This window comes from Coregonus clupeaformis, chromosome 19 (assembly GCF_020615455.1).
Source record: "Coregonus clupeaformis isolate EN_2021a chromosome 19, ASM2061545v1, whole genome shotgun sequence".
NCBI classification, from domain to species: domain Eukaryota; kingdom Metazoa; phylum Chordata; class Actinopteri; order Salmoniformes; family Salmonidae; genus Coregonus; species Coregonus clupeaformis.
Genome location: NC_059210.1, coordinates 56,829,992 through 56,856,884, shown reverse-complemented (window position 1 = coordinate 56,856,884; position 26,893 = coordinate 56,829,992). Strand labels below are relative to the sequence as shown.

At 43.5% G+C, this 26,893-nt stretch overlaps 1 protein-coding gene across 1 annotated transcript in view; it reads left to right on the top strand.

Annotated features, from left to right (window-relative positions):
* The window catches only part of LOC121532327 (cyclic nucleotide-gated cation channel beta-3), a 40,157-nt gene that overhangs the window by 11,170 nt on the left and 2,094 nt on the right, over positions 1–26,893 (top strand). Inside the window, exons 7-19 of the mRNA XM_045205109.1 lie at positions 6,346–6,631; positions 14,398–14,434; positions 16,373–16,550; positions 16,741–16,758; positions 17,789–17,887; positions 18,182–18,336; positions 20,178–20,360; positions 20,931–21,139; positions 21,308–21,358; positions 25,662–25,748; positions 26,165–26,229; positions 26,438–26,560; positions 26,662–26,803. Coding sequence (XP_045061044.1) covers positions 6,346–6,631; positions 14,398–14,434; positions 16,373–16,550; positions 16,741–16,758; positions 17,789–17,887; positions 18,182–18,336; positions 20,178–20,360; positions 20,931–21,139; positions 21,308–21,358; positions 25,662–25,748; positions 26,165–26,229; positions 26,438–26,560; positions 26,662–26,803 — 1,633 coding nt within the window. The remainder of the gene's footprint in view (positions 1–6,345; positions 6,632–14,397; positions 14,435–16,372; positions 16,551–16,740; positions 16,759–17,788; positions 17,888–18,181; positions 18,337–20,177; positions 20,361–20,930; positions 21,140–21,307; positions 21,359–25,661; positions 25,749–26,164; positions 26,230–26,437; positions 26,561–26,661; positions 26,804–26,893) is intronic.

The following is a 26,893-nucleotide window of genomic DNA, read 5'->3' as shown; positions in this document are numbered from 1 at the left end:
GCCCACGCCCATACTACCAGAGTCTTGTCTGGTTGCACCGGTGGTGTGGGAGGTTGATGGCGAGATCGAGCGGGCGTTACGCACCGACCCAAGTCCTCCACAGTGTCCAGTGGGTCGGACGTACGTTCCGCTCGAGGTACGCGATCGCCTCATTTGTTGGGCTCATACGTCCCCCTCCTCTGGCCATCCGGGTATCGGCCGGACAGTGCACTGCCTTAGCACGAAGTACTGGTGGCCAACGTTAGCTAGGGATGTGAGGATTTATGTCTCCTCCTGTTCGGTGTGTGCCCAGTGTAAGGCGCCCAGACATTTGCCCAGGGGTAAGCTACAACCCCTGCCTATTCCACAACGACCCTGGTCCCACCTCTCGGTGGATTTTGTTACCGACCTTCCCCCCCTCACAGGGGAATACTACCATCCTGGTCGTTGTGGATCGGTTCTCGAAGGCCTGTCGTCTCCTTCCCATGCCGGGTCTACCCACTGCCCTACAGACCGCTGAGGCTCTGTTTACCCATGTCTTCCGGCATTACGGGGTACCCGAGGATATAGTGTCTGACCGAGGCCCCCAGTTCACCTCCAGAGTGTGGAGAGCGTTTATGGAACGGTTGGGGGTTTCGGTAAGCCTTACCTCGGGTTACCACCCGGAGAGTAATGGGCAGGTTGAACGTGTTAACCAGGAGGTGGGTAGGTTTCTGAGGTCTTATTGCCAGGGCCGGCCGGAGGAGTGGGCGAGATACGTTCCGTGGGCCGAAATGGTACAGAACTGTCTCCGCCACTCCTCCACCCAACTAACCCCTTTCCAGTGTGTGTTAGGGTACCAGCCGGTTCTGGCACCTTGGCACGAGAGCCAGATCGAGGCCCCTGCGGTGGATGAATGGGTACGGCGCTTGGAGGAAACATGGAACGCTGCCCACGTACATCTGCAGCGGACTTCCTGACGGGCTGTCCCCAGGTGGTGAAGGTAGGCAACATTACCTCCTCCACACCGATCCTCAACACGGGGGCTCCACAAGGGTGCATCCTCAGTCCCCTCCTGTACTCTCTGTATACCCATGACTGCGTGGCCTCAAACAGTTCCAACTCCATCATCAAGTTCGCTGACGACACGACAGACGGTCTACAGGGATGAGGTAGGCACGCTGACGGTGTGGTGCCAGGTAAACAACCTCTCCCTCAAATGTCAGCAAAACAAAGGAGCTGATTGTGGACTTCAGGAGGAACCAGGCTGGGCACGACCCCATCCTCATCAACAGGGCTGCCATGGAGACGGTCAAAAGCTTCAAGTTCCTTGGTGTACACATTTCCGAGGAGCTGAAATGGTCAAACCACACGAACACCGTGGTGAAGAAGGCACGACAGCGACTCTTTAGCCTCAGGAGGCTGAAGAAATGTGGCCTGTCCCCGATTGGCCCTCACAGTTTTCTACAGGAGCACCATCGAGAGCATACTGTCGGGCTGCATCACAGCATGGTACAGCAACTCCACTGCCGATGACCGCAAGGCACTACAGAGGGTGGTACGCTCAGCCGAACACACCATTGGGTGCACACTGCCTGCCCTGCAGGACAACTACAACACCAGGTGCCGCAAGAAGGCCAAGAAGATCATCAGGGACCTCAGCCACCCAGCATGTTCTCCCCGCTTCCATCATTTAGACGGGGCACGCTGAATAGCCACCACTACTCCTAACCCCCCACGCACCCACCCCCTCCTGCTGCTCCCCATGGACATTTTTTTTTTTATGTCCCCCCTCCTCAATGGACAATTACCCTCCCACACCCCAATGGACATTTATATTTAGAATTGTCACAGTTGTAAATATGTATATATTATTATTATTACAGTTTTTTATTTCTTGTTTCATTCCCACCTGCACTGTTGGAGCTCGGAGCTTAAGTATTTCACTGTACACTGCAACTACATCTGCGAACCTGTGCATTTGACAAAGTACAAATCTAATCTAAAAATCTGATGTAATCATAACAACTTCATCGCTTCCCCTGGTAACCGCTGGTCCTCTCTCGACGGTTGCCTAGTAACTGAGCGCGCCTCCTGTTTTTCGCTTCGACGCGGGTAAATAATGGCGCAGGTTTGGGCTCCAGTGAATCCATTGAGGTAGACGATTCTCTCTCTATTTCAAAACTTTTAAACCCAGCAAAACATTCGTTGACTTGACAACAGATTCGTTAATGTCGCAAAGATGAGTCTTGTGAGGGAAACTATTACCGAATGTACTCGAAATCTCTTGAGTGTCCAAGTGAGTAGCCTCAAGCCTGCCTTGTCCATATTGCATGCAAATTGTTTTTGACTTAGCGTAGGCTATCAGAAGTAACACTTTGAATAGACCTGTTGCTAACTAAATGTCTGAAAATATATTTTGTTTATTTTTAACTTTGCAATTATTTATTCTAGTAAATGTTCTTGATTGGCTACTGAACTGGTTGCTAGGTTAATTACATAATGCACGGTATTAGTAGGATTGGCAAGTGACCTTATGTTGAAGTGACCTTATGTTGTTGATCTACCTATGTAATAGTGTCAGGCAGTTATAGGGGGGAGGCATTGGGATCATCAGGGAGCAACATTCTGCTGTGCTCAGGGCTCTAAATTAACATTTTCATTGGTAGCACTGGTGCTCTCAACTTAAAAAAGTTAGGAGCACCATGAAATGTAGGAGCATCAGGAAATACGATTTTCTATATGAATTCTAGCTACTTTGGAGCACATGTTGTGACCTAGAAACTAATATGTAACACTGTAAAGACGTTAGGTTATTATAAAAGCTAAATGATATGAATACCTTTCATTAAAATTACAAAGTAATTTGTGGAATATTAGGTTTCTACATTGTGTAAAAGCACAATTTTCTTATTGAGATGCATTACATTGTACACTGTCTCTTTAAAAAGTATTTTTATTTTTATTAAACAGTAACATGTAAAACACAACAAACAGAACAGCCAGAGGGATTACACAAATATATAAGGAAGAGAGAAAAATTAATAATCATAATACAAATCCACATTATATCAAATCAAATACAGACATGTAATGAAGAAAACATTTTGACATTTTGTTTTGTATACGTTTTAATTATGCTAAATAGTTTTCCAAATCTGATACAAATGTTTTAAAAAGGATGCTTTTTCTTCATAAATGTTGATTTGTGTATAAAACAATTACCTAATAAAATAAAGAGATTTATGACATACTGAGTTCAATTGTGGAATCAGTGTAGTAAAATAATATGTCAAACTTCAATGGTTGTATGCATTTTGTTGCCAAGATATAGTTGTACATCAGTCCAGAACAACTCACTATGTAAACAATTACAAAATAAGTGTTCAATAGATTCAGTTTCTAGTTCACAAAAACAGCATTCACTAGTAACATCAGGTATATATTTAGAAATCAGGCTATTACATCAGTAGAATCTATGGATAATCTTAAAGGAGTTCTCCTTTACTTTATTGGTCACCATAAATTTGTGTGGAGTGAGCCAAGCACGGCGCCAGTTTACATCAAACGATGAAGCCCAATAAAATATAACAGAAGGAATCGAATTCCTGTAGAAAATATCCCTTAAAAAACGATTATTAAATGTCTTATCTATGCCATTCACTTGGATATCGCTTACAATAGGAGATGTTCCAAAATATGCATTATTCTGAAGTAAAGATTTTATCCCACTCATATTCCTTGCTTGAAACCTCAATGTTGTATCTTTCCATAAATTCTCTCCGTGTAAATAGATTCCCACTAATACTAACTAATTGGCTGACAAGGACAATGTTTTTCGAGAACCAGTTACAGTAAAATAACATCTTGTTTCTATGTAATATCGACCCATTATTCCATATAAAACATTTATGAGGTGAAAAGTTGTGTTTATAAAGCAAAGCCCGGCACATTAAAGCCTGCTTGTGAAAAGCCACCAATTTCACAGGAAGTTTACCCACAATATAGGGACATTGTAGTAAAAAATTAAGCCCTCCGAGCTTCTGAAAAACAAAATGAGGTATAATATTCCAGAAACTATGAGGATTTTTTAAGTACCTTTTAACCCAGTTGACTTTTGATATGTTCATGTGCTAGTCAGAACTAGGAAACTAGGAAATTTCTGACTTGCTAACTGGTTGAATGCAGCACGTGTATAGAGCCCCACAGCGGAGGTGTCATAATATCCATAAAACCTAGCGGTCAAACAGGGAAATGGTTCCAATCGTTTTTCCACCATTCATTTTTCTCATAGGAGATTTTAGAAACACTGAAAATAAGGGCTGTGTTTCGTGTAGGCTTACCCTGGCGTGATGTTTTGAATACCATGTAAATCTCTCTTGGACAAGGGGACTTTTATCAATATATTTGGCTCTATTTACGCTCAGATTCATTTTTGGGGGGTAAATACAGGCGAATATATTTATAAAAGTAACCTTGTCCTAGAGAGATTTACACAGTTATCACAACGTCACGCCAGGGTATGCCTACACAAGCTCTTATTTTAAGTGTTTCTAAAATCCCCTATGGGAAAAATGAATGGTAGAAAAACGATTGGAACCATTTCCCTGTTTGACCGCTACAACCAGTTAGCAAGTCTGAAATGTCTGAGTTTCTTAGTTCCGACTAGGACGTGAACGCAGCGTCATTCATTGCTATGAGCATTGCTCTCCTGAAGAAGCTATCCCTTTTCCTTTCTTTCTATGCCCCCAAATGTTTGGATATACTGGTAAAGTTACTAGCTGTTAGCTAGCTAGCCAATGAGGTAACATGACTGAGTAGTTTTAGAACAGCCCACAACATGGCGATCCGGTCGTCACTAGTTCCCACAGCCACAAATAGCTAAACCTTGCCCATTTATTTTCTTAAAATCGGATTTTAAACCTAACTTTAACCTCTACGGGACACAATCCCGTATACGGGACGGTTGAGCTAACGTGCGCTAATGTGATTAGCATGACTGTTGTAAGTAACAGCAAACTTTCCAGGACATAGATATGTCTTATATGGGTAGAAAGCCTAAATTCTTGTTACTCTAACAGCACTGTCCAATTTACAGTAGCTATTACAGTGAAAAAATAGCACGCTATTGTTTGAGGAGAGTGCACAACAACAACAACAATTATCACGCCAACTGGTCCAATTTGTAAGTCGCTCTGGATAACAGCGTCTGCTAAATGACTGTAAAATAATATAATAATATAATATAATATGCCATTTAGCAGACACTCTTATCCAAAGCGACTTACAGTCATGGTTTGATACATTCACCTCTGAAGGTAGATAATGTACTTACATTCAGTAATCTTGCTCTGATTTGTCATCCTGAGGGTCCCTTCAAAGTGTTTCCTTTCAAATGGTATCAAGAATATGCATATCCTTGCTTCAGGTCCTGAGCTACAGGCAGTTAGATTTGGGTATGTCATTTTAGGCGAAAATTGAAAAAAAGGGTCAGATCCTTAAGAACCTTAACCACACTGCTAACCTTATGCCTAACCCAAACCTTAATGCTGCAATATGTGACTTTTTGGGTGACCCGAACAAATGCACATAGAAATGTGAGTTATAGATATGTCACTCATTGAAATAAATTCTAAGAAGCGGTAGATCTGTTCAATGTGTGCTATTTCTATGCTTCCCATCCTTAAGTTCCGTTTTTGCGTCCTTCACTTTCGGTTTTGTACACCAGCTTCAAACTGCTGAAAGTACAATATTTTTGGTTATGGAAAATATATTTTACAGCGGTTTAGATAGTAGAATGATTCTCTACACCAGGGTTCTTCAATTCCGGTCCTGGAGGGCCGAAACACCTCTGTTTTTCATCCTCTCCTTCTAATCAGGGGCTAATTCAGACCTGGGACAGCAGGTGAGTGCAATTAACCACCAGGTAGAAATAAAAAACAGAAGTGTTTCGGCCCTCCAGGACCGGAATTGAAGAACCCTGCTCTACATTGTACTTGCTTGTTTTGCCACATAAACTGAAATTAGGTCGAACTATTAGAATTTCAGCAATCAGGAAAAGGCGGAGAGATTTCTGCATAGGCATCTTTAAATGAAGACTAAAAAGCTAATTTTTGTTTTCATGAATTTGTATGATATAGACAAGTTTGACTTTGTGGCTGTGGTAACTAGTGACAACCCGCCGATCTGCTATAGGAAAAATATATATGTTGTGCCGGTAATATATAGGTCAGATCTTTTGACCTGGTTGGGCTGTTTTCACTGTAGTAATGGGGCAACCATGACGCCATCGAATCACTTTTTTCCCTGGCTGTGTTCATTTTTATATGTTCATATCACTGTATGCACATTTCTTTGATGTGGCCCCTAACTGCACCTGTACTATAGGTGCCAGGTGTGTCCTGCTGAGGAGGAGCCAGTGGAGGCATCAGAGAGTGCCCCTCAGTCAGAGCCCAGAGAGGCTATATCACCCGACGTTGAACCAGAGCCCCAGGAGGAGCCAGAGCCCCAGAGGGCCTCTCCATCCCCTCCTTCAAGCCCAGAGCCAGAGACATTCAAGACAGCAGAGCCTGAACCTAAACCAGAGGCCCAGGACGCCAAAGTAGCACCTGAACCGGTGACCCAACAACCACAGAAGGCAGAGGACAGCAACAAACCTGACACCTCTACCAAGGTAATGTCACAGCTATGGTTTTCGTCATAACGCATATGGAAAAAAGAATCTTGTATGGCAGAAGTAGATTATTTGTTCAAAAATCTAATAAGAATCAGATAAGATACAAATAAATGATTTGTACATGTATCTTCTATATCAATATTGAAATTGTGTATGTTTGGCCTTGTATGACAAACACAATCGAATACATGAAAGTGGCCACTTTCCTACATGGACATTGTATGATATACACTACCGGTCAAAAGTTTTAGAACACCTACTCATTCAAGGGTTTTTCTTTATTTTTACTATTTTCTACATTGTAGAATAATAGTGAAGACATCAACACTATGAAATAACACATATGGAATCATGTAGTAACCAAAACATTTTTCAACAAATCAAAATATATTTTATATTTGAGATTCTTCAAATAGCCACCCTTTGCCTTGATGACAGCTTTGCACACTCTTGGCATTCTCTCAACCAGCTTCATGAGGTAGTCACCTGGAATGCATTTCAATTAACAGGTGTGCCTTCTTAAAAGTTAATTTGTGGAATTTATTTCCTTCTTAATGCGTTTGAGCCAATCATTTGTGTTGTGACAAGGTAGGGGGGGGGTATACAGAAGATAGCCCTATTTGGTAAAAGATCAAGTCCATATTATGGCAAGAACAGCTCAAATAAGCAAAGAGAAACGACAGTCCATCATTACTTTAAGACATGAAGGTCAGTCAATACAGAACATTTCCAGAACTTTTAAAGTTTCTTCAAGTGCAGTCGCAGAAACCATCAAGTACTATGATGAAACTTGCTCTCATGAGGACCACCACAGGAATGAAAGACCCAGAGTTACCTCTGCTGCAGAGGACAAGTTCATTAGAGTTACCAGCCTCAGAAATTGCAGCCCAAATAAATGCTTCACAGAGTTCAAGTAACAGACACATCTCAACATCAACTGTTCAGAGGAGACTGTGTGAATTAGGCCTTCATGGTCGGAATGCTGCAAAGAAACCACTACTAAAGGCCACCAATAAAAAAACAAGTATTTGATACACTGCCGATTTTGCAGGTTTTCCTACTTACAAAGCATGTAGAGGTCTGTAATTTTTATCATAGGTACACTTCAACTGTGAGAGACGGAATCTAAAACAAAAATCCAGAAAATCACATTGTATGATTTTTAAGTAATTAATTTGCATTTTATTGCATGACATAAGTATTTGATACATCAGAAAAGCAGAACTTAATATTTGGTACAGAAACCTTTGTTTGCAATTACAGAGATCATACGTTTCCTGTAGGTCTTGACCAGGTTTGCACACACTGCAGCAGGGATTTTGGCCCACTCCTCCATACAGACCTTCTCCAGATCCTTCAGGTTTCGGGGCTGTCGCTGGGCAATACGGACTATCAGCTCCCTACAAAGATTTTCTATTGGGTTCAGGTCTGGAGACTGGCTAGGCCAATCCAGGACCTTGAGATGCTTCTTACGGAGCCACTCCTTAGTTGCCCTGGCTGTGTGTTTCAGGTCGTTGTCATGCTGGAAGACCCAGCCACGACCCATCTTCAATGCTCTTACTGAGGGAAGGAGGTTGTTGGCCAAGATCTCGCGATACATGGCCCCATCCATCCTCCCCTCAATACGGTGCAGTCGTCCTGTCCCCTTTGCAGAAAAGCATCCCCAAAGAATGATGTTTCCACCTCCATGCTTCACGGTTGGGATGGTGTTCTTGGGGTTGTACTCATCCTTCTTCTTCCTCCAAACACGTTGGCGCAATTATTAGAAAATGGAAGAAGTTCAAGATGATGGTCAATCTCCCTCGGCTTGGGGCTCCATGCAAGATCTCACCTCGTGGAGTTGCAATGATCATGAGAACGGTGAGGAATCAGCCCAGAACTACACGGGAGGATCTTGTCAATGATCTCAAGGCAGCTGGGACCATAGTCACCAAGAAAACAATTGGTAAGACACTATGCCGTGAAGGACTGAAATCCTGCAGCGCCCGCAACGTTCCCCTGCTCAAGAAAGCACATATACAGGGCCGTCTGATGTTTGCCAATGAACATCTGAATGATTCAGAGGAGAACTGGGTGAAAGTGTTGTGGTCAGATGAGACCAAAATCGAGCTCTTTGGCATCAACTCAACTCGCTGTGTTTGGAGGAGGAGGAATGCTGCCTATGACCCCAAGAACACCATCCCCACCGTCAAACATGGAGGTGGAAACATTATGCTTTGGGGGTGTTTTTCTGCTAAGGGGACAGGACAACTTCACCGCATCAAAGGGACGATGGACGGGGCCTTGTACCGTCAAATCTTGGGTGAGAACCTCCTTCCCTCAGCCAGGGCATTGGAAATGGGTTGTGGATGGGTATTCCAGCATGACAATGACCCAAAACGTACGGCCAAGGCAACAAAGGAGTGGCTCAAGAAGAAGCACATTAAGTTCCTGGAGTGGCCTAGCCAGTCTCCAGACCTTAATCCCATAGAAAATCTGTGGAGGGAGCTGAAGGTTCGAGTTGCCAAACGTCAGCCTCAAAATCTTAATGACTTGGAGAAGATCTGCAAAGAGGAGTGAGACAAAATCCCTCCTGAGATGTGTGCAAACCTGATGGCCAACTACAAGAAACGTCTGACCTCTGTGATTGCCAACAAGGGTTTTGCCACCAAGTACTAAGTCATGTTTTGCGGAGGGGTCAAATACTTATTTCCCTCATTAAAATGCAAATCAATTTATAACATTTTTGACATGCGTTATTCTGGATTTTGTTGTTGTTATTCTGTCTCTCACGGTTCAAATAAACCTAACATTAAAATTATAGACTGATAATTTCTTTGTCAGTGGGCAAACGTACAAAATCAGCAGGGGATCAAATACTTTTTTCCCTCACTGTACATACTATATACATTTTATGGACACAGTCAATTCTACAATAATTCTATTTTGTTTGTTTTTACTCCTGTGCTCTTTCACAAAAGCTCTCAACCTATAACCTATATACTTATTATGGACACAGTATGCTTTACATTAGTTATCTTGTTGTTAGTTGTTATTAGTCCCATCCTTCAACTCCATTCAACACCTCCCATCTATCTGTTAACACCATCCATATTGGATTTCTATTTGCCATATATTTTTGAACTGTACTGTGATGTTTTACAAAAATTCTGAACCCTTCTATTCTCATTGTTTCTACAGATTGTAAATTGAAAATAAACATTTTTGCTAAAAGTATTATTATATTATTGATCGATTGACTATGACTTTTCAGATCACCCAGTAGTGCTATCTGCAGGGTTAGCTCCAGTTAAATATTGCAATCCTTTAGCCATTCCTGGACCTGTGTCCAAAAACAAGCTACAAATGGACAGTACCGAAACAAGTGATCTAATGATTCTGTCTCTTCGCAGCAAAATCTGCAGAGCTGGGAAGATTGTATACCCCATATAAATAACATTCTATTGGTAGCAAGAATTTTGTATAATAATTTAAATTGAAAAGTTATAAGTTTTGAATCCGCCGTCGTTTTGTGTATCAGTTCATAAACACTATGCCATGGAATCGGTACGTCAAAAATCTCTTCCCAACTATTTTGCAATCTATATGGGACGGCTGTCAATCATTTGGTCCTTAAATTAAACTGGTATACTTTTTTATTTATCACAATTTTCTTTAACCAATTATGTTCTTTAATGCAGGGCCGACAGACAAGTTCCTTACATTTTCCCACTTCCACTTTCCCTTTCCATTTTTGCGGTAATGCTGCAATTATTTCCATATGTTTTTGTTAGCTGCATGTGCGACATAACTCCACCAGTCCTACCTATGATATCATTTACGAAGATTATACCTTTTTTTTTTTTTTTATTCAAAAAGTAATGTTTTTTTTTATCAATTAGTGTATTTGAGTTTAACCACAATATTTATTGCATTATTTGTTCTGTCGTTTCTGGAGGATTAAATGGAAATTGCAACCAATTTTCTATGGCTTTTTTTAGAAATAGTGATATTTGGGAGATTATTTACTTTTCAAATAACTGAAAGTGAGAGGTTGTAATCTGAATAAAGGAAAAAAGGCCATTCTTGAACATTGGGTGAGACAATCTTACTAATTTGCTAGAGAACCAGTTCGGATTTAAGTATAACTTTTGTATGACTGATGTTTTTAGTGATAGGTCTAATGCTTTAATATTTAATAATTTCTGTCCTCCGAATTCATATTTATTATATAAATAGGCCCTTCTAATTTTGTCTGGCTTGCCGTTCCAAATAAAATGGAATATTTTTTTCTCATATAATTTAAAAAACTGTTCGCTAGGCGTAGGCAAGACCATTAGCAAATAGATAAACTAGGATAATACTAAAGAGTTAATCAGGGTGATTTTTCCACAAATTGACAGGGACAGTATTTACCTTTCCATGGTAGCAAGATCTTATCTATTTAATTTTTTTCTATTAACATTTATTGGAGTGAGATCATTTATTTCATTTGGGATATGTATTCCGAGTATATCCACATCACCATCAGACCATTTTATTGGTAAACTACATGGTAATGTAAAAATTGTATTTTTTAGTGATCCAATACGTAATATAGTACATTTATCATAATTTGGTTGTAATCCAGAGAGGTTAGAAAATGTATCTAGAGCCTCTATGAGGCTGTGGAGGGATTCAAGTTGTGGATTTAAAAGAAAACATGAATCATCAGCGTACAATGACACCTTTGTTTTTAAACCCTGGATTTCTAATCCCTTGATATTGTTGTTGGATCTGATTTTAATAGCTAACATTTCGATGGCCATAATAAATAGATATGCTGATAGTGGATAACCTTGTTTCACTCCTCTTGACAGTTTAAAACTTTCGGAGAAATAGCCATTATTTACTATTTTACACCTAGGGTTACTATACATGATTTTAACCCATTTTATAAGAGATTCTCCAAAATTGAAATGCTCCAGGCATTTATATATAAACCCCAGTAGTACTTTATCAAATGCCTTTTCAAAGTCTGCAATGAATAGCAGGCCTGGTTTCCCAGATTTTTCATAGTGTTCTATTGCTTCCAGTACTTGCCTTATATTATCTCCAATGTATCGTCCATGTAAAGAACCTGTCTGATTAGAATGAATAATGTCCGACAATATCTTTTTAATTCTATGCGATATACATTTTGCTAGAATTTTTGCATCACAACACTGAAGCGTAAGGGGCCTCCAATGGTTTTAATGGACTGGATCTTTATATTTTCCACTTGTATCCTGTTTCAGTAATAATGAAATCAGACCTTCTTATTGAGTGTCTGATAATCTACCATTTACATAGGAGTGGTTAAAACATGCTAATAACGGTCCTCTGAATATATCAAAAAAGGTTTGGTATACCTCGACTGGTATGCCATCCAACCCTGGAGTTTTCCCGGACTTAAAGTCTTTAATTGCATCCAGAAGTTCCTCCTCTGTAATTTCACTTTCACAATAGTCTTTCTGTATGGCTGTTAATTTTACATTATCAATAGAAAAAAAATCTCTACAATTAGCTTCAGTTAGAGGAGATGGAGGCGACTGAAACGAAAACATTTGCTTAAAGTACTTTGCTTCTTCCTTCAAAATATAATTTGGTGAATCATGGGTGACTCCGTCATTTGTAACCAGTTTCAGTAAATTCCTTTTGGTAGCATTTCTATGTTGAAGATTAAAAAATAATTTGGTGCATTTTTCCCCATATTCCATCCAGTTTGCTTTATTTTAATAATATATTACACTTGATCTTTCTTGAATAAGTTTCTCCATTTCTTTTTCTTTTTCCTCTAATTTATTCTGAGCCTCTATGTTACAGTTTTTATTACTATCTATCTGTTCTGTTAGACCTTCTATTTCCTTTGTTAGTATGGACTCTTTTGACGTAAATTGGTTTTGTTTTCGAGATGAATACTGAATTGCATGGCCTCTAAAGGCACATTTAAAAGTGTCCCATACAATAAGGGGATTTGCTGTACCTATGTTATGTCGTAAATATCAGTTATAAATTCCTCTGTCCTAGTTAAAAACAAGTTATCATCCAATAAGCTATGATTAAATCTCCAATATCCTTGCCCACGTGGAAATTCAGTAAGAGTAAAGAAGAAGAGACTTGCTTTGCCAAGAAACACGAGCAATGGACATTAGACCGGTGGAAATGTGTCCTTTGGTATGGAGTCCAAATTGGAGATTTTTGGTTCCAACCGCCGTGTCTTTGTGAGACGCGGTGTGGGTGAACAGATGATCTCCGCATGTGTATTTCCCACCGTAAAGCATGGAGGAGGAGGTGTTATGGTGTCGGGGTGCTTTACTGGTGACACTGTCTGTGATTTATTTCTAAATCTAGGCACACTTAACCAGCATGACTACCACAGCATTCTGCAGCGATACGCCATCCCATCTGGTTTGGGCTTAGTGGGACTATCATTTGTTTTTCAACAGGACAATGACCCAACACACCTACAGGCTGTGTAAGGCCTATTTGACCAAGAAGGAGAGTGATGGAGTGCAGCATCAGATGACCTGGCCTCCACAATCCCCCGACCTCAACCCAATTGAGATGGTTTGGGATGAGTCAAGGCAAAGGGTGGCTATTTGAAGAATCTCAAATATAAAATATATTTTGATTTGTTTAACACTTTTTTGGTTACTACATGATTCCATATGTGTAATTTCATAGTTTTGATGTCTTCACTATTATTCTACAATGTAGAAAATAGTAAAAATAAAGAAAAACCCTTGAATGAGTAGGTGTTCTAAAACTTTTGACCGGTAGTGTATATGTTACAAAATATATGAATATGAGTCGTCTATGAATATTATAAGAAAAGTGTATGTTTTGACATGTAACCTCTAAAAATAAATGCTTTTCTTATTTTTTTTAAACATGACAATTACTAAGAAAAATACAATATAAATGCTGGGCTCCTACTGGACAGTTGATTTATTGTATCTACAGCTATGCCTTTGGTCTCCCATCCAGGGTTTTAACCAAGCCCAGCCCTGCTTGTCTTTGATATTTGTCACTGACTACTACCAATGTGCTATCGTGAGAATGATTGTTGAGCGATCTCCACTTAATAACTAAATAGATTCACTGCTGCTATCAAAGTCATTCCTCCTCCTCCTGTCTTCCTGCTGTCCTCCTGTCCTCCTCCTGTCCTCCCCTCTTTCTCCTCTTCTCCTCCTCTTTCTGCTTTCCCCCTTCCTCCTCCTGCTCCTCCTCGCGGCAGACTTTGCTTCTTTCTTCAATATGTGTGGAAAAACCTGCCGTTCTTGAGCAAGGCAGTTGACCCCCAACAACAACTGCTCCCAGTGCGCCGATGACGTTGATTAAGGCAGCCCCCCGCATCTCTCTGATTCAGAGGGGTTGGGTTAAATGCAGAAAACACATTTCGGTTGAATAGGTTCAGTTTTGCAACTGACTAGTATCCCCCTTCCCTGTTTACAGCAATACAAGCAACATTTCAGTTATGTCTAAATGTTACCCACCCACATAAGTCAGATATTACAAGAATCTTCTATGAATATTGTATGTGTATTTGCTGCCATATGCATTACTTACAAGTTCCAGGTAGAACATATAAGAATCGTGTTAGGTTCTTCTATATCTTTTCCATATGGGAAGACTCAACATTTAGCTGTCTCTCCTGAGGCTTGTGCAGCTGTGGTAACTACCTGTCACTAAATGCTATTCCCTGCTGTTGTTCTGTCACTCATGGCTGTTCCTGTTCCTCTGCTGCTTCTCTGTCTCTGCAGGAGGAGGGGGAGACTGTAGAGGAGGGCGACTGTGGTGGTAAGTATTTGGTCATTATAATACGATTGTGTTTATGTTTGAAAGGGGAATATTGTAATCACATTTGAATGCGTATCTTCTATCTTGGTTTGTAACTTGCAAGTCCCATGATGGACCTGGCTAATCCTTTCTCTTCGGAGAATGCAGTGACCACCACTTGTGTGTGTGTGTGTGCCTGCGTTTTGCTTGCGTGCGTGCATTCATGCTCTCTCACAGTGCTATCTGATGACAGACTGTGACTGAAGAAGCTCCACGTCAGAGTGTTCATTAGGATGAGTGTTGTCTCGTGCTGCCTGACTGATGGTGTTATGCTCTCCTCCCAGTCCCTTCCAGCTGCGATGCAGTAAAGAGCTGTCTCATGCGTATTCCCCACGCGCCTGCGTGCCTCAACAGCTTCAATAACCTGCTGAAAGAGCACAACATCACCCCTCCTAAACTTCCCCCCATGCCCCAGCTCCCCACCAACCTCTCCCAGTTCACCTCCCAGGTCACCCAGCTAGTGCCATCTCTCCCCCCAGAACTCTCCCAAGAGTTCTTCCAGTACACTCGGCCATTCACCCAAATGTCCCAGCGTGTCTCCCAACTGCCACAACAGATCTCTCAACTGCCCCAACAGATGTCCCAACTGCCCCACCAGCTCCAAGTTCAAATACCTCAGCAGTTACCTGGTCTACCCACCAACCTACTCCAGCGGTTATCCAGTTTACCCCAAACCCTGGCCAATATTCCCAGCCAGATATACAACTTACCTCAGCGAGTGGGACAGTCCTACACCAACGTGCAGAACCGCCTGAACAGCCTTAAGCCCCAGGATGCCTAAGCAGCAGCAGCAGAACCGGGATCTGGAGTTGGACCGCCTGGTCCGCCGGGTCCCTCTCCACCACCGCCCTCCAACCCGCACCCCCTCACCGTCCTCCCCCAACAGTACCCTAGAGCTGCCCAACATGCCCTCCTACCCCCGCCTGCCACCCATCAGCCTGTCCAGGCAGCTGTCAGGGCTTTCCAACCCCGCCTTCCACATCGAGGACGACCCCACGTCCGCTCTACCCTCAGGTGATTCAGCAGCAGCCCACACAGACATCCTGCCCTGTTCAGTGCTGTGCTGTGCTGTGATGCTGTGTTGTGATGCTGTGCTATGATGCTGTGGTGTGATGTGCTTAGATTTGCTGGGCTATGTTATGTTGTGTTGCAGTCAGTTGTTGATGCTGGCACTGTGTTCTTTGTTGTTGGTTTGCCTGTGACATGTCTGTTTAGCATGTTTCTCAGAAAAACCTAGAAGCATAGAATCCTGTGGTTCCAAGAAGCTCTTGCTTTAAAAGGTCTGTTTGTTCTCTGTATGTTTGTTTGTTTGTTATATAATAGTTTCAGCTGTCTGTTTTGTGATAGGTAAGCCTTCAAGTGGCGCTTGAAGCTCTGACAAAAGAGGAATAGAGAGTACATTTTTCATTTAACAGACACTCTTATCCAGAGCGACTTACAGGAGCAATTAGGGTTAAGTGCCTTGCTCAAGGGCACATCAACTGATTTTCCACCTAGTCGGCTTGGTGATTCAAACCAGCGGTTACTGGCCCAACGCTCTTAACTGTTAGGCTACCTGCCGCCCAGAGTATGTGACACTTGTAGTGTCCTATTTTGTGTTGACACTTAGAGCGTCTAAGCTTCTAGTACAGTGTATTCAAACTTTTTCAGTGGGGACCCCATTTTTTCAGGCAGAATTTCTGGGGACCCCATTTTTTCCCCAATAATTTCTCACGACCCCACCCCACCCCAAATCTAATGTCACAACCTTAAAATCGGTACATTTTGATTTTTACATCAACAAATAAGCCTGGTCTAGTATATGTGTATAGAGTACCACAGTGTACATAAGCCTCATTACTAGCTGTGTTCCACCGGGGAACAGTTGAGTCACTCAGTGTGTTCCTGTTGCTTCCCCAGTGAGCTCCAGGCTCAGTGTGCACCCAGCTGTCAATGTGGAGGATGTGGATTCAGGCGGAGAGGGAGGAAGGGGCGGAGGGGAGCACCGCCGCCACCACATTCCCCAAATCCTTACCCCACAGGACCCCAACTTCAAGACCCTGACCGTACCCGGAGTGTCCAAAACCAGCCATCAGAGGTGAGCCCATACTCCCAAATTAAATTGCCTCCACTTGGCATGAAGATATTGTACAAATATATAACCACTATAAAGCACATGACTGCTGTCTCTAATACTACTATTACTACTGCAATTTATTTCCCAACCTCTGATGATATCCTCTAAATTGGTGTTTTCTTTTTTCCTTCTATATTGCTTTGGTCAACAGTAAAGTTGCTGAAAAAGAGTAAGAATGGAGAATGTCTATAAAATACAGTACATCTTAGCTTATAGACTGTATTTGTATTCTATTTTGTTGATCGATAGCTCCCCCCCACTCCCAACCTCTTTAGACATGGTGTTTAGTGTCCCTTTACTTCTCCATCTACTGTCTGTCTCTCAATAGCATGTTCATCTATGTTTGTAGTCTTTCGTTCTGTTGTTCTGTTCTGCTCTATGCTGTTTTCTGTTGTTATGTGTCTGTTCTGTTGTCTGCTACCGCTGTGAGTCATGTCAATAGTAAGTGCAGTAAGAGTATCTTGCGCTATCTTCAACCTGTCATCTGGTTGTGTGTTCCGTCTGTGACTAATTATACGAATGCTGTTAGTGATTGTTGATGTCATTGTGATTCTCTACCTCTCCCATCTCATTCTGTTTCTCTCACACACACACACACACACACACACACACACACACACACACACACACACACACACACACACACACACACACACACACACACACACACACACACACACACACACACACACACTTCTCTGCCCCTGTTGATGGAACCATGGACTGACCTAGTGAGAAGAAACCCAGGAATATCTGGACCAATATGTAAGATGTGTAATCATTGTCACATCAAAGATCCATCCATCCATCAACATTCGTCCCATCAGAAGTTCACCCTTACTGCATCCTCACTCCTTCACCCCGTCCTAACCTGTGTGGTTCTCTGTCTTGTTTTTATACTATAAAAATGTGTACTACTTGAAAAGGCTGATGCTCAAGATAGTTCAGGGCCTCATTCAGTGTACATGTGTGAGTTGTGTTGAATGTTCAAACAACATAATTTCACCATGTTCCACATACTGTATTCCCTATACTGCCATTCCCTTCCTGTGTAAACTGTAATGCCCCATGGTAAGGCCAAGACTGCAGGGAGCACTCTAATAACAGAGCAGGTTCCAAATGATAGCAACCTTAATTGTTCCATCTGTCTCTGTATCAGGCACTGTGCTACAGTGTTGTTCCCTGCCTCCCCTCCACAGAAAGAAGCTGTACTCTCAGAGTGAGGAGGATGAAGAGGAGACAGAGACCGCAGTGAGGGCGTGGCCTAGCCAGTCCAGCATCCCGAGTGGAGACGATGGGTGAATACAGATACCTCCACATCACCACTGTTAGCTAGCTACATATGAATATTGCACAAAATGTGTTGGTCGGTGGGTGTCGACAATGTGGTCAGAATGACTGAAATTCGGACACAATAAAAGTGCAGAGATAAAATGTGTGTGTGGGAGACATTTTCACTGCTTTTATTCACACCAACACTAGGACTGTGTGTTGTTATATTCACTTCAAAAGAACATTGATGTGTGGTTTCAGAGAAATGTTTGGTGTGTGTGTGTGTGTGTTAATTACCCATGGATGTTTTGTGTTTGAAGGCTAAAGGAGCGCCCTGCGTCGTCCGCTAGCCAGACCAGCTACGTGGTGAATGAGCGCCTACAGGAGCTGGTCAAGATGTTTAAGGAGAGGACAGAAAGGGCCAAAGAGAAACTCATAGACCCAGATCACTCTGATGATGACAGTCCCACTGCCTGTGAGTAACACATAATACAGTTACACTCAGGTCTGGTCATGTGCTCAATGTCCAATGTACACATGCCACACATACAGTTACAAACACACATGGCTTACAGACAATGGGCCTGATTTTGACAATGCTAGCAACAGTGGAGCAATAAAAATTAAACATTTAAAAAACAAATACATCCAATACTTGCAGTGAAATCTGCTTAGAAAACTGCACACTATTAGAATGCAACACAGTAGATACAATTCAGTCCCTTGTGTATCAGTTGTCTTGAATTACGAAGCAACCTCATTCGCTCCATGGCTAAGAAAGACACCTGTTGTGAAGGGTTACAGTTAGGTGCAAAAACTCAACGTAAAGTTGCTGCCCACTTTTTGGAAGCGAACCACTCTATTTCGGCCCTTCGCTATTTCGGCATCTAATACGTCACCCTTCCTAGGAGAGGGGGTGACCTTGACAATTTATTGTTAAAGCGAGAGGCCGCCTGGATCTTTAATTTAAAGACCCTTGCTCCCTTCGGTCTCAACGTAGAGTTTGATCTGAAGCCATTCTTGTGATTGTGTTTTTGCTATCCATTGTAAATAATGTTTGTAGGCGTATATAGCCAAATTGTATCTATGATCTTATGTTAACCATTCATGCTTTTTAATATGTTCTGTTTATATCTCTAAATCAACCAATGAAATCAAGCAACAGCTGGCCATGATTACAGACACCTGTGTGTGTCCTTTAAAACTATACTGAACAAAAATATAAACGCAACATGCAACAATTTGAACGATTATACTGAGTTACAGTTCATATAAGGAAATCAGTAAATGTAAATAAATTCATTAGACCCTAATCCATGGATTTCACATGACTGAGAAGGGGCACAGCCATGGGTGGGCCTGGGAGGGCATAGGCCCACCCACTTGGGAGCAAGGCCCACCCACTGGGGAGCCAGGCCCAGCCAATCAGAATGAGTTTTTCCCCACAAAAGGGCTGTATTACAGACAGAAATACTCCTCAATTTCATCAGCTATCCGGGTGGCTGGTCTCAGAAGATCCTGCAGGTGAAGAAGCCGGAATTGAAGGTCCTGGGCTGGCGTGGTTACACGTGATCTGCAGTTGTGAGACTGGTTGGACGTACTGCCAAACTCTCTGAAACGACATTGGAGGCGGCTTATGGTAGAGAAATTAACATTAAAGTATCTGGCAACAACTCTAGTGGACATTCCTGCAGTCAGCATTCCAATTGCACGCTCCCTCAAAACTTGAGACATCTGTGGCATTGTGTTGTGTGACAAAACTGTACATTTTAGAGTGGCCTTTTATTGTCCCCAGCTCAAGGTGCACATGTGTAATGATCATGCTGTTTAATCAGCTTCTTGATATGCCACACCTGTCAGGTGGATGGATTATCTTGGCAAAGGAGAAATGCTCACTAACAGGGATGTAAACAAATGTGTGCACAAAATTTGAGAGAAATAAGATTTCTGTGTGTATGGAACATTTCTGGGATCTTTTATTTCAGCCCATGAAACATGGGACCAACACTTTACATGTTGCATTTATATTTTTGTTCAGTATATATAAACTAGTGACCCACAGTGTTTGTCATTATACCCTGATGAAGACATTATTGCCTCTGAGCTCCTAGAGTGTGAGTCTCTCCTTTTCTTTTTCAAGTGAAGGGTTACAGTACCTTTTATTTCCAGGTGCAAACGCACAGCCAAACATAGCAAAGCTCAGACCCTCCGCTCACACACAGGTGAGCTGCATCAGCACAGCTGTGACCAACGACCTCTTTAACCTGACCTTTCACCTCTGACCTGTGACTCTCCTCTCTGCTCTCTCACCTGCAGCCCCTGCCAGAGCTCCAACACCTCCTCCTCCTGCGCCTCCAGAGGAGCCGAAGGAGGAGGAGAGGGAGATGGAGGAGCAACAACAGCAACCCAAGTCTAGACTGTGCTGCAAGGTGACGCCTCCTCGCTGGATCAGAGCCCTGCTGCACTACCGCTTCCCCGCTAGCATCGACCCCTTCACCAGTGAGCTCCCCCTCCGCCTAGCATACACTATCTCCTCCTCTTCTACTCCTCTCGCTTCCTCCTCCCTGCTTCTATTCTTGTAGTACTCCCTCCTCCTTCTCTACAACTTTTTCTACTCCAACTTTGTCATCTCCTGATGGTTGTCACTAGTTACCACAGCCACAAAGTCAACATTGGCTAAATCATAAAAATTCCTGAAAACAAAAATGTAGGATTAGACATAAGGTTAGCAGTGTGGTTAAGGTTAGGTTTAAAATCAGATTTTAAGAAGATGAAAATGTATGCACTCATTAACTGTGAGTCGCTGTGGATAAGAGCGTCTGCTAAATGACTAAAAATGTAAAATGTAAATGTAAGATAAATTGTAGTAATAGGTGGGGTTTAGCCATAAGTATGACTTTGTGGCTGTGGTAACTAGTGACGACCTCCTGCTTTGATCTGAATGTTAGTTTGGCTTTCAGTGATCTAATTTGTTGATCTTTGTCATACCTGGTCTTTCTTTTGATGTATGGGGATGATGCAGTAGGGCTGTACAGCCTTGCAGGGTGTTGACACTGGTTCTCTCTCTAGATCTGGTCTATGTGCTGTGGCTGTTTTTCGTCACCTTGGCGTGGAACTGGAACATGTGGCTTATCCCGGTGCGCTGGGCCTTCCCCTACCAGACCCCCAGTAACATCTACCTGTGGCTGCTCACCGACTATCTGTGTGACCTCATCTACATCTTGGACATCCTGGTCTTCCAGCCCCGTCTGCAGTTTGTCCGCGGTGGAGACATAGTGGTGAGATTGAGACCACAATTGTGAAATGTCACTATTTTGACATATTCTAATGAGACCATGTTGCTAGAACAAGGGGTTATGTCTCAAATTGATTTTCCAGATACAACACACATATAAATACACGTGTCAAAATCATTGATGTATGTGTTTTTTTTGTTCCCATTGCAGTTTGACAAAAAGGACATGAGAGTGAATTACATGAAAACCTTCCGGTTCAAGGTGGGTTTTCACTTGAAAATGATTTTGCAGTGTTCACTACTGAATGACTACTCAGTGGCCTTCTAGTTACAATGTCCACCCTGAGATTGGAAGGTTGTGAGTTCAATCCCTGGCTGAGTCATACCAAAGACTGTAAAAATGGGACCTGATGCGTCTCCGCTTGGCACTCAGCATTAAGGAGATAGATTTGGGGTAAGGCCCTGTGATAGACTAGTGTCCTGTCCAGGGGGTGTACTTGTACATCAAGCTGCCTCACGCTACAGAAACAGGCCTGCCTGTCTTGCTCGCACAAGCTAAGGCTCGTGCATGGCTACTTACTGAATAGCCTTGAGTAAGATAATGTTTTCCAGCCATGTGATGCTTACATTTACATTTAAGTCATTTAGCAGACGCTCTTATCCAGAGCGACTTACAAATAGGTGCATTCACCCTATAGCCAGTGGGTTTTTTTTTTTTTTGGGGGGGGTGGGGCTAGACGGATTACTTCCTCCTCCTATCCCAGGTATTCCTTAAAGAGGTGGGGTTTCAAATGTCTCCGGAAGGTGGTGAGTGACTCCGCTGTCCTGGCGTCGTGAGGGAGCTTGTTCCACCATTGGGGTGCCAGAGCAGTGAACAGTTTTGACTGGGCTGAGCGGGAACTATGCTTCCGCAGAGGAAGGGGAGCCAGCAGGCCAGAGGTGGATGAACGCAATGCCCTCGTTTGGGTGTAGGGACTGATCAGAGCCTGAAGGTACGGAGGTGCCGTTCCCCTCACTGCTCCATAGGCAAGCACCATGGTCTTGTAACGGATGCGAGCTTCAACTGGAAGCCAGTGGAGTGTGCGGAGGAGGGGGTGACGTGAGAGAACTTGGGAAGGTTGAACACCAGACGGGCTGCGGCATTCTGGATGAGTTGTAGGGGTTTAATGGCACAGGCAGGGAGCCCAGCCAACAGCGAGTTGCAGTAATCCAGACGGGAGATGACAAGTGCCTGGATTAGGACCTGTGCCGCTTCCTGTGTAAGGCAGGGTCGTACTCTCCGAATGTTGTAGAGCATGAACCTGCAGGATCGGGTCACCGCCTTGATGTTAGCGGAGAACGACAGGGTGTTGTCCAGGGTCACGCCAAGGCTCTTCGCACTCTGGGAGGAGGACACAACGGAGTTGTCAACCGTGATGGCGAGATCATGGAACGGGCAGTCCTTCCCCGGGGAGGAAGAGCAGCTCCGTCTTGCCAGGGTTCAGCTTGAGGTGGTGATCCGTCATCCATACTGATATGTCGGCCAGACATGCAGAGATGCGATTCGCCACCTGGTTATCAGAAGGGGGAAAGGAGAAGATTAGTTGTGTATCGTCAGCGTAGCAATGATAGGAGAGGCCATGTGAGGATATGACAGAGCCAAGTGACTTGGTGTATAGGGAGAAAAGGAGAGGGCCTAGAACTGAGCCCTGGGGGACACCAGTGGTGAGAGCACGTGGTGCGGAGACAGCTTCTCGCCACGCCACTTGGTAGGAGCGACCGGTCAGGTAGGACGCAATCCAGGAGTGAGCCGCGCCGGAGATGCCCAGCTCGGAGAGGGTGGAGAGGAGGATCTGATGGTTCACAGTATCAAAGGCAGCAGACAGGTCTAGAAGGACAAGAGCAGAGGAGAGAGAGTTAGCTTTAGCAGTGCGGAGAGCCTCCGTGACACAGAGAAGAGCAGTCTCAGTTGAATGACCAGTCCTGAAACCTGACTGGTTTGGATCAAGAAGGTCATTCTGAGAGAGATAGCAAGAGAGTTGGCTAAAGACGGCACGCTCAATAGTTTTGGAAAGAAAAGAAAGAAGGGATACTGGTCTGTAGTTGTTGACATCAGTGGGATCGAGTGTTGGTTTTTGAGAAGGGGTGCAACTCTCGCTCTCTTGAAGACGGAAGGGACATGGCCAGCGGTCAAGGATGAGTTGATCAGCGAGGTGAGGTAGGGGAGAAGGTCACCGGAGATGGTCTGGAGAAGAGAGGAGGGGATGGGGTCAAGCGGGCAGGTTGTTGGGCGGCCTGCAGTCACTAGTCGCAAGATTTTATCTGGAGAGAGAGGGGAGAAAGAAGTCAAAGCATAGGGGTAGGGCAGTGTGAGCAGGACCAGCAGTGTCATTAGACTTAACAAACGAGGATCGGATGTCGTCAACCTTCTTTTTCAAAGTGGTTGACGAAGTCATCCACAGAGAGGGAGGAGGGGGGGAGATTCAGCAGTGAGGAGAATGTGGCAAAGAGCTTCCTAGGGTTAGAGGCAGATGCTTGGAATTTAGAGTGGTAGAAAGTGGCCTTAGCAGCAGAAACAGATGAAGAAAATGTAGAGAGGAGGGAGTGAAAAGATGCCAGGTCGGCAGGGAGTTTAGTTTTCTTCCATTTCCGCTCAGCTGCCCGGAGCTCTGTTCTGTGAGCTCGCAATGAGTCATCAAGCCACGGAGCTGGAGGGGGAGGACCCGAGCCGGCCGGGAGGATAGGGGACACAGGGAGTCAAAGGATGCAGAAAGGGAGGAGAGGAGGGTTGAGGAGGCAGAATCAGGAGATTGGAGGGAGAAGGATTGAGCAGAGGGAAGAGATGATAGGATGGAAGAGGAGAGAGTAGTGGGAGAGAGAGAGCGAAGGTTGCGGCGGCGCGTTACCATCTGTGTAGGGGCAGAGTGAGTAGTGTTGGAGGAGAGCGAGAGAGAAAAGGATACAAAGTAGTGGTCGGAGACATGGAGGGGAGTTGCAGTGAGATTAGTAGAAGAGCAACATCTAGTAAAGATGAAGTCAAGCGTATTGCCTGCCTTGTGAGTAGGGGGGACGGTGAGAGGGTGAGGTCAAAAGAGGAGAGGAGTGGAAAGAAGGAGGCAGAGAGAAATGAGTCAAATGTAGACGTAGGGAGGTTGAAATCCCCCAAAACTGTGAAGGGTGAGCCATCCTCAGGAAAGGAACTTATCAAGGCGTCAAGCTCATTGATGAACTCTCCAAGGGAACCTGGAGGGCGATAGATGACAAGGATATTAAGCTTAAATGGGCTAGTGACTGTGACAGCGTGGAATTCAAATGAGGAGATAGACAGATGGGTTAGGGGAAAAATTGAGAATGACCACTTGGGAGAGATGAGGATTCCTGTGCCACCACCCCTCTGACCAGATGCTCTCGGGGTATGCGAGAACACATGGTCAGACGAGGAGAGAGCAGTAGGAGTAGCAGTGTTTTCAGTGGTAATCCATGTTTCCGTCAGCGCCAGGAAGTCGAGGGACTGGAGGGTAGCATAGGCTGGGATGAAGTCAGCCTTGTTGGCGGCAGAACGGCAGTTCCAGAGGCTGCCTGAGACCTGGAACTCCAGGTGTGTGGTGCGTGCAGGGACCACCAGGTTAGAGAGGCAGCAGCCACGCGGTGTGAGGCGTTTGTGTAGCCTGTGCGGAGAGGAGAGAACAGGGATAGGCAGAGGCATAGTTGACAGGCTGCAGCAGATGGCTACAATAATGCAGAGGAGATCGGAATGAAATGAACTAAACATCTGGGAAAGGAGAGAGCAGGCCTCCCTCACCAAAAAAAATATAACTCTCCCAACTTCCACCTCAGAAACTATAATTGTTTCACTGAACCACCCGAATAAAACTCTCCCAGCTTCCACTTTAGAAATTAGAATTGTTGTAAACTACAGCAGACTGTTATCAGTAGCTGTAATTAAGTACAGCAGCTACCAACCACCTAACGTTAATGCCTCGGATAATGAGGTTAGAAAAACAGCTGAATGGTGGCGGCTAGCTGGCTCAATCACAGGTACTCTTAAGCATGAAATAACATTGGAAACAACTAACCACAGTTGCTAAAAGTTACCAGTAGCTACCCGCTAGCTAGCTAGCTAGCTTTGTTGGTCCAAGTAGTGGGTAAGCTAGCCTCGTGCTTCGCGCGGGTCCGCCGAATACAATACTTACCTACAATAATTACCTACAATAACCTACAATAACTACCTGAGTAAGCTACCTATAATACCTAACTACAATACCTACCTACAATCTAAATACATGGTTTAAGCTTTACTCAACACCATATAAGAAGCCAAGCTTACCTTTCATAACGCAGCAATGATTAAACGTTGGGTAGCTAGCACAAAGATATTGTATTTAGCTACCACAGTACAGCCAGCTGGTAGTGTTGGCTAGCTAGCAATGGCTGCTGTGTTGACTTTGTTTGAAAAACGGCGTCGCTGCGAACGAATGGAGCTGGCTAGTTTATTTGTGTCAGTTTATGCTGTGTCAGTTTATTTACAGACCATGTCTGTGTTGACTGTGTTTCTCTGGGTTTCTCTGGGTTTCTCTGGGTTACAGATGGATGTCATCAGTCTTGTTCCACTGGAGTTGTTCTATTTTAAAACTGGGATCAACCCACTCCTCCGCTTCCCACGACTACTAAAGGTAAGGCTCACCTGCCACCTGTGTGGTCTACCTGGGTTGATTGTGATATAGAGCTGAGATGATGAACTGAAAATTATCGGCAACAACCATACTGATCACTTATCGCAGGCATTTTGCCGATATCGTTCATTACGATAAGTAGCCTATACTAGAAAAAGTTTGAAATGAAATAAGTTCACTAATATGGGTGATTGTTAATGGGTACAATTGATGGCTACAACTAGTAGTAGTAGTTTAAAGGATAATACAAATAACTTATGCACTTTAATGTTATAAACGTATTTTCATTATCGTATCAATTCAGGCAATTTATTGCGATATGGATTTTTGTCCATATCTCCGAGCTCTACTGTGAAACATACAATCATGTTATTCACACTGCAATGAAAATATGTCATCTTTCCTCCATTCTCCAGATAATGTCTTTCTTTGAGTTCAATGACCGTCTTGAGGGCATCCTGACCAAAGCCTACGTTTACAGGTGAGCACAATCAACTTGTTCAATTTTTTGTACAGTATTTTATCTGCATCACCATGCTCAGGTCACAATGAATAGGATTATATGGACAGGGGGACCTGATCCTAGATAAGCACTCCTATTCTGAGACTCAGGCCCTGGTCTTTCTGAGAGACGTGAGGGGCAGCTCAGTATGTATATCCCACTCTCTCCTTCTGTGTGGTTTGATCAGAGTGATCCGGACCACCACCTACCTGCTGTACTGCCTGCACTGTAACGCCTGTCTGTACTACTGGGGCTCTGCGTATGAAGGTCTGGGCTCCACGCAGTGGGTCTATGACGGACAGGGCAACAGGTGTGAGGATTCACCTTCATTAACCTGATAATCATCAATATCATCATAATCATACCTTCACACTATCATAATTGAATTGTCCCTGTAATCATGTTTTTCAGTTACATCCGCTGCTACTACTTTGCTGTGAAGACCCTAATCACCATTGGTGGGCTGCCAGACCCCACAACGCTCTTTGAAATCATCTTTCAGCTCATCAACTACTTTGTTGGAGTGTTTGCCTTTTCCATCATGATTGGACAGGTTGGTTACCACATCACCAATAGCTGTGTTTGAGAGAGTGTAGAATGTAAAATATGATAGTGTGTTTATGGATGAAATATCTAGATGTGT